At 43.4% G+C, this 8,692-nt stretch overlaps 1 protein-coding gene across 1 annotated transcript; it reads left to right on the top strand.

Annotated features, from left to right (window-relative positions):
- The first annotated feature begins 345 nt into the window (after nt 1–345).
- Nucleotides 346–3,291, top strand: LOC142197170 (acyl-coenzyme A amino acid N-acyltransferase 1-like). Its single transcript, XM_075267324.1, has 4 exons — nt 346–352; nt 646–1,110; nt 2,359–2,561; nt 2,707–3,291. The coding sequence occupies exons 1-4, from the start codon at nt 346–348 to the stop codon at nt 3,289–3,291; spliced, it is 1,260 nt and encodes a 419-aa protein (XP_075123425.1).
- Nucleotides 3,292–8,692: the final 5,401 nt, after the last annotated feature.

Raw genomic sequence — 8,692 nt, 5'->3', positions numbered from 1 at the left:
TTTTGGGTGCCAGGTATACTTTTTAGTTGTAACATTTTTGGGAATGTTTATTGCATTGTTCACGTTTTATTCAAATTGTTATGAAAGGCGAAACAGTATAAAAAAAAAAAAAAAAAAATATTCGGAACTTTTGATTTTTTTCCTGCTACCGCGTTCACTACACGGGAAAAAATATACTTAGGATTTTGTAGGCAGGCCATTTTCGGATGCAGGCATATCTAATGTGCATATGTTTCACGGTTGTATATGAGACTTGACGCTAGGATGGGAGAGATTTGGAAGTTAGCAATGGAGTCAATACAGTAGTTGATCTACTAGGGATAGGGCTTAAAGAAAATGGACGATATGGCGGGTGGGTGAGTTTGTATTATAGATAAGTACGCATACATTAGGGACTGGTAGGAAAGGATGGATGGACTCTCATACATTGAATTACTTATTCCAACAGCTTATATACTGCACTAGGGATCAAGTAGGGGAGAACTCTGAAGCCTCTGCCATGGGCACCATGACATCTTATCTTGCCCAATTTTATTGAAGTCAACAGAGTAATATTTTAATGTATACTTATTCATAATCTTATTAAAGGTATTTTGATGTCTAGTCTCAAATAATTCTTACCTTAATACTCTTCTGCTTATTTAGGTACGATCAGCCTTAAAGCCACCCCCGAGACCTCTCTAGTAGATGAAGCTGTGAAAATCGTAGTTTGTGGTCTTCAGCCACAGCAACGAATAACCATGAGAGCTTGGTTACAAGATGAAACTGGGGAGATATTTTATTCTCGAGCCTTCTATGTCAGTGATACGGAGGGAAATGTAGACCTGGAGCATTCACCGGCCATTGATGGAGACATACATGGAGTGTGTCCAATGGGTCTGTTCTGGGCTTTGAAGCCATCCACCCCTTTCAAACGACTTACAAAAAGTGACATGATGGGAAGTCCTTTACATGTTCACCTGGATGTCTACATTCATCTGGAATTGAATCCCTTCCCTGATACACCTCCTGTTGCAACTACAAGTGTCAAAAGATGGTTCGCGGCTCCTGGGGTTCAGAAACTGATGGTCAGGCAAGGAAGAATCAGAGGAATTTTATTCCTTCCTCCTGGTAAATAGTTTGTATATTTTTGTTTCTAGCCTATAATACATGTAGCTAATACAATCATTAAGATCACGGTTGGTTTGGTTAGGATTCTATTAACCTAAAGCAAAATTTCAATAATGTCATTGCTGTATTTGGAGTTGGGAAGGAATTTTCCCCTTTTAGGCCCTCATACACTTTGTGAAAAGAAGCTGAGTATCCAATTTGTATGGCCATTTTGAAAGCCCCAATTCTATTGTTCTCCCTCGGATAAAAAGCACCAGAAGTGCCTGGCGTCGAGCAGACTATAAAAGTCAGATGGTTTTTGGCCAAGCCCACTGGTGGGATCAGCCAACCAACTAATGTGTATGGGGTCACTACTGACCAATCTTTTTATTCTTAAGGAGATAAGCTGCTGCTCCTTAGTTGAGCACTCACATGTATGAATGAGACAGCTGTATGGGCAGTAGTTCTCTAGTCTCCCTATTAAAAACATATACACACTTGGCTAAGACAAGCATGTATGTGTATAGGGTAGCTGGGAGAAATAGCCATTCAGTCAACAATGTTGAAAATGCGTAGGGTTGTTTGAGTTCCTCAGGATGAACAGTGTAGAACTAGATAGGAAATCTGGGCCACAGCCTCACTCTGCCTAAAAGGTGGTCAACATTATGCCTCAGCTTGGCACACATTTCAGCTCCTGCATCCCACTTGTCACTTTCTTTAGACAATGGGTGGAGCAGGTCTAGGGCCGGGGCGACCCAGTCCATCATAAACCTAGAATGACTGCTGGACTGATCGTACTGCTATACGTAACAATACGGGGCCGGAAGCAGAAAGCTCCGTCCACTTTATAGCAGCCTGGGCCTTCGCTGCAAATCTACTCCAACTGAATTCAGTGGGAGCTGAGCTGCAGTGAAGGTGGCGGACTGCTAGACCATGGATGGAGCTTTCTGCTTCTAACCATATATTATGTACTGGACAGATGTTGGAAGCAGCTCCATTTAGGAGACCGGTCCAGTAGCCAGGTGTCGGCCCATCAATCAGATATTTTTGGCCTCAGGATCGGCCATAAAGAAAAGAAAAATTAAGCCCGGACAACCCCCTTTTAAGAGACCAGAACCTAAGACTGGACAAGAAACCACCCTATATATTTTTGTAGTTGATGGACCTGTGACTATTTTCAAGCTTCTCAACTTGTTCTACAAGCATTGTGATGACTCTCAAAGGCAGAGAGTGGGGGACAGAGATCTATTTGATTTTCTCTCTTCATAGGTGATGGTCCTTTCCCAGGGGTTATAGACATATTTAGTGCTGTTAGAGGTCTTAAAGAGGTTCGACCTTTTCTCTTGGCCAGTCGTGGATTTGCCGCCTTTTCATTGGTTTACTTTGGTTTTTATGATCTTCCGAAAACTCTGGACCATATTGATCTTCACTATTTCGAGGAAGCTGTTAACTTTCTTGCTAATCATCCGAAGGTAAGCAAAATCAACCTTCTAATAGAAATCCATACATTTTGCTACAAAATATTGTGGCTGGAGGATAGGTTATCAAAATTATTACTATAACCACATGTCTTACTATTTTCTTGTATTTTTTTTGTCATTGATCTTTTTCATTCAGGTGACAAGTGGTGGAGTCGGAGTTGTAGGACTCGGTAAAGGGGCTGAGATAGCTCTGGCCATGGCGTGTTTCATACCTCAAATTGTAGCTACAATCTGTATCAATGGGATCTCTTGTTTATCTGGCCAGGATCTCCGTTATGGTCATCTAACAATAAAAGGCCGTCCTTATCAAGAAATAGTAAGTTTGTTAAACTCCTTGTGGGACATTGATGAAAGCCATATGCCGAAAGAGCTGGCAAACCTGGATTCGTTACTTCCTATTGAGAAAGCCAGAAGTCCCATTTTGCTCGTGGTGGGAGAAAATGAACTAACTCATGCCAATTTGTTATATGCTAAACTATCTAAAACCAGAGCGGAAATGTTTGGTAAGAAGGACGTGTACTTACGGTGTTACCCTAGTGCTGGACATACTCTCGAACCTCCGGGTTACCCTTTGTGCCTTGTGTTTCTAAATCCTAATACTGGTGCTCCGGGATTGTGGGGTGGAGAACTCATGGAGCACAGCAAATCACAAGAGCTGAGCTGGCGGGAAACACTTGAGTTCTTCCATTGCTATATACCATGTTCTCTGCCGAATAATTGATACCCCCCCCCCACCCTTCACCCCCTCAGTAACATGAGGGGCCTTTCTGAATATATTTACAACAGAATGGAATACTGTAAATAATATATTGTACCGAATAAATTAAAGCAGAAAGTCGATATGTTATCATCCATAACAGCCAATCTGTTTTGACACTACTGCATGAAGGTTTCTCTCTGTCTCTAAAAACAGGAACAATAATGTGACAGTCACGTAACTACTGAACTCCGGGGATATTATTAACCTGTAGCTCACAAAGGATCTTAATATTAAAAAATACACCATCAGGGATCACATTTCTTACTCAGACATCCCTAAAAAGGATTATTACTCCAGTAGACCACAAAGGATAATACTATTTAAATCACTGGACCATCAGAGTGGTTGGAGTGGAGAAGGTATGGACACAGTGTGTCACTGGATGGATTTGGTTTGGTCTACTCTTGAGGGCACACAGTCTAATCCACCTGCTGTGACTTAAACCTGTAGTACATAGACAATTACTGTAGGTTTTACCAGTGACTTTCAGCCTTTCTGATGCAAACCAAAAGTTGAAAAAAGCCGGAGGTTTTTTGGTGTCCCTAAGGGGCATATGTGTTTATACAGGGTGTCTGGAAAGTAAGTACACAAAATTACAGGGTGAACTTTAGCTGGTATATGAAGCGTTTTTTTTTTTATTAATGAATGTGTGACCGGAAATGCACCGTTGTGGTGCTGCTGGTAGACCGAGATGTCTGTTTCCTATCTCTTGCTGCACCATGTGAAAGGAGAAAAGTAGAAGAGAGACCACTTTAATGGAAATCAGTTTAACCACTGTTACTTATTTACAAGAATTGCTTGAAGTTATGGCTGCCTGCCTCGATGTAAGCAGTGCAACGCCGGGAGATGTATAGACGCACATGTTCAGACTTCTGGCATGGCCCTCACTGCGATGAATGCAGTCTGGATGCGGTTCACAAGCTCTTTGCGGGTTTGGTACAAGCGTTCTGTACACCAGTGATTTTCAACCTTTTTTGAGCCGCGGCACACTTTTTACACTTAAAAAATCCCGGGGCACACCACCAACCAAAATGGCACAAAATGACACTAAAACAGTACATATTATACATATAGTTAATAATATAGATTCTAAATGGTTGATTCTTTGGTTGAAATAAACTGCAGCAAAATCTGCAACAAAAACGCTGCGTTTATGCAACGTGGGGCCTCAGCCTTACACCTCCTGCATACAAGTGGCACGCATGTGGTTTTCACTGATATAAACATTAAAAATTAATTGACAGGGCCACAAATGCAGACAGATATAGGGTACGTATAGGACAGATATAGGGTACGTATAGGACAGATATAGGGTACGTATAGGACAGATATAGGGTACGTATAGGACAGATATAGGGTACGTATAGGACAGATATAGGGAATGTATAGGACAGATATAGGGTATATATAGGACAGATATAGGGTAGGTATAGGACAGATATAGGACCTGCTCTATAATTTTCAGCTCTTCAATTTGGCCCAGATACACAGCCACAAAAAGAATGGCTGTATATATGGGTCCTTAGAAATGTATAGGTCTGTACTTTTATCCACAGTTGTGTATAAAAAGTCTGGTCATGTATATTACAGGTTACAACTCAATGTGCCTCATATTAATAGCAGTGAACCCCATCATGTCCCTCACATTAACCCCCTGTGTGCTTTACATAAGGGATACTGATATGTGAGACATATGGAGGTAATAATTAAGTAAATATCTTCATTATATAGTACCCCCATATGTCACACGTTATTAACTCTTATGTGAGCCACACAGGGGTTAATATGAGGGACATGATGGGGTTAATTGCTATTAATGTGAGGCACATGGAGTTACTAAAACTAAAGTAATAACCCCAAATGCCTGACAGTAATAAGAATAGTTACTAACCTGGTGTGTTTTTTTTTTTTTACTTTCACTTTGTTCAGCTTCCTCTCCTCCTCTCCTATTCAGGGCTGCAGACGGCAGGAGCTCCTCACGTGTAGCAGCAGGTCCAAGGAGCCCTTATCCTGTTGTGCAGTAAGAGGCTCACCTCTGATTGGTGGGCAGGGAGAGAAGGGGGCGTGTCCTACACCGCAGCTCTAGCAGAACAGTGAAGGGACGCTCCGTCTACATTTACAAGTACACGAACGTCGGGGACTGGCTGCTGTGCCAGCAAAATAGGTCTCCCGTGCCAATCTTGGCACGCGTTTGGGGAACTTTCCCCGCGGCACACCCGACCATGTGTGGCACACTGGTTGAAAATCACTGCTGTACACAATGGACTCTATATGTCCCCACAAGAAAAAAAAATCAAGTGGGGTCAAATCCAGCAGGGGGCCACAGCACAGGTCCACCGCATCCGATCTACCAATTTGGCCATCGGTCGTTGGATCGTTCGTGGCTGATACGACCAAAATCCTGCTAGAGCCACATCCTTGCCCTGATGTTCAAAGGCACGTCTTCGAGCAACACCGACAAATCATCCTGCAGAAATGGCAGGTAGTTGTTGACATTGAGTCTCGGTGGGAGGAAAAAGCGTCCTAAGGTGTCGTCTCCCAGAATTCCTGCCCAGACATTTGCAAAGAACTGGTTCTGGTGAATAAAGTGGGGTTTGGGGTTCACATACTTCCAGATGCGGTTGTATCTGTCCCTGGTAAAACAGGCTTCATCCAGTCACATGACAATCCCTGCAAAGATGGGATCCTGCACATTCTGCTGGAGGTACCACCTAGAGAAAATGACGAGAAGCAGGTAGTCAGTTGGCTTCAGACCCTGAACCTTTCAGAAGCATAATGGGTACAGGCCCTCGTCGTGCAATACCTCCCACGCAATGGATTTGTTTGCCTGAAATCATAAACCACATGCTTGTGTAAACGCTTGCAACACTCAGGAGGGCCAGGACTGATGTCATGGGTAGTATGTCAGATGTGGCCGGCTTGTAGAGGGGCCCTTGATCCCAAATGTGCACAAATCCTTTTTGATGTCCCCGACTACTCTCCTCCCACGTGGTACCTGACAATAACAACAGACAATCAGGTCTCGGGGGTAGTCGTTGCTCTTTTACTAGCCGGACGAGGTAATACAAATATACAGATGGAGTAATTCTTCACATACAATACTGTGATCCCTGCAGGCAGTGTCCAGTTAAGCAGATGATGGAACTTGGCGCAGGAATTCTTTGGGCTTGGTTACTAGTAGTTGCTTGGGTAGTTAAACTTGTATATACTTGTAAAGATGGCCTGTATCCAGGGGGTTAGTCCTCAACAAACTGGGTACACATATGTAGAAGAGGAGATAGGGGTGTTGACAGCGGAAGACTCTCAAATTCTGTCAGACTAGCTATGGGCTTCTTTAAATATAGATTTGTCCCAAAGACTTACTTGCATAGATATATGTGCGGAGGTCCCAGATGTATGGATAACAGGTCAGTATACTGTACTTTAGTACTTGCAGACTTGGAGCTTCAGAGGAAAACACTCTCTGAGGAGAATCTTGAGCCCAGAGGAAAAGACATCTCTGGTTGAAGTGCCCTGATGCTTGGCTGCCATTTTCAACTCCACACGTGTAGATCTCTTCACACAAAAGAGCAAAGAACACCGGGTTTCCAACCCCCTCTCTAGGGAGGGCTGTAACTCAACTCCTCCTCCAGGCCAATCAAGGGAGCTTGATTGGTTCTGAAGGTCACCTGATCATACTGGACACTCCTTTACATTAGCACAGCCATCAATTACAATGGAAAGTATAGGCAGGTGCAGTTCACAAAACATCCACAACATGGTGCATTAATAGAACCCCATGTGTGCTGGCTCTTGTGAAATAGAAATACTGTATAGGTTAAATATATAGGAAGGTATGGGGAGATACCTCTTTACCTTATATGCAACTGTCCATACCATCTCGGTCTGCAAGGACTATTAAAGGGAATGGGACGAGCAGTACCGGGACATTACACATTGACTGCCGGTGTCAATTGTGAAAACAAGTCACTTGCTAACACTTACCAGTGTTGCATTGTGACAGCATGCGTGCTGTTGCTTGGGTTCTCTCCAAACCTCAGGAGGGCATCCTCCTCAAACTCCCGAGAGCGAGGACAGCCCATGCGATCAGGTGCTTAAAGGGGCTCTATCAGCAAAATCATGCTGATAGAGCCCCGCATATGCGTGAATAGCCTTTAAAAAGGCTATTCAGGCACCGTAAATGTTATATTAAACTACCCCCCCCCCCCGTTTTAAAATAAAACCCTAAAAAAGGATGTGATCGCGAGCGGACACTGATATAAAAAAAAAATGGCCTGGGCGCATGCGCAGTAGCATGCGGCTGCTACTACGGCTACTGCGCAGGCGCCCAGGCCATTTTTTTTTTTTTTATATCTGTCCGCTCGCGAGCGCCGGAGGAGGACGGGACCGGAGGACGTCGGAGGAAGAAGAGGCGGGGATGAAAAAACAGCGCACCCTGAATGTCCGCCCAGCGTGCACGATCCATAAGTAGATAATATTCTTTTTTAGGGTTTTATTTTAAAACTGGGGGGTAGTTTAATATAACATTTACGGTGCCTGAATAGCCTTTTTAAAGGCTATTCACGCATATGTGGGGGCTCTATCAGCATGATTTTGCTGATAGAGCCCCTTTAAAACGTTCTGCGCTCGTGAAGCTGGCAGTCAGTGGTGACGTTAATTCGGCAGATGACAGGGAACTTCTCTGCGTAAATCCTCCTTGCTGCATTAGCGTTTCCGTCTGCGGTACCATAGGCCAGATTCAAGGTGTCCCAAGCTTTATAATTCTAAAGCGACATGTCTGTGTATATATGTGTGTGTATGCTGATTGATAAGAAGATGTAGCAGATTATTTTTGTAATGATGTTTTGGTTTTAAAAAGTAAAGAGTGAAATTATTTTGTTCTATACTAAGTGAATTAGAAGCCACCCCCGTATCTGCTGTGTAATGTTCTTTGTGTGTAATTCTGTTATGTGATCAGGAGACTGATGTGATTCTTCTACTCAGTGTTTCTGCCGATGAGATTGTATGAATGCGTCTCTGTTTCTTTAAGAAGTGTGCATTAGAGCTTGCTGAATCCTGTAGTCCTACTCGCATACAGAAGTCAAGGGAAGGGGGGGCACAGCCATGTGTGGGCTGTGAAGCTGCTTGCACAGTGAAGACACTGCTAACACAGGGGGTCGTAAATCTTGTATTGCAGACAGAGATAACAGTGGCTGTAGTGTGTCTTCTCTATGGTTCCTAATGTAATCTTTCCACCCTGCTCTACAAGTCACTTCTAACTGGTTAACTATTAGGCCCTGAGTTGTTTGTTAAATTATTTGTTTTCCAGCACATCCCATCCTGTTTATTACTGTTTGTAGCTGTTAACAATAGGTTCAAGGGG

The sequence above is a fragment of the Leptodactylus fuscus genome, chromosome 1, assembly GCF_031893055.1.
Source record: "Leptodactylus fuscus isolate aLepFus1 chromosome 1, aLepFus1.hap2, whole genome shotgun sequence".
In the NCBI taxonomy this organism is placed as follows: Eukaryota; Metazoa; Chordata; class Amphibia; order Anura; family Leptodactylidae; genus Leptodactylus; species Leptodactylus fuscus.
This window is presented reverse-complemented; position numbering and strand designations above follow the sequence as displayed.

Bases quoted from the DNA above. Each gene is read 5' to 3' on its own strand.
- LOC142197170 (XM_075267324.1), top strand. The intron at 1,111-2,358 runs GTAAATAGTTTG...CTCTCTTCATAG, and splicing joins AATTTTATTCCTTCCTCCTG to GTGATGGTCCTTTCCCAGGG. The intron at 2,562-2,706 runs GTAAGCAAAATC...TTTTTCATTCAG, and splicing joins TTCTTGCTAATCATCCGAAG to GTGACAAGTGGTGGAGTCGG.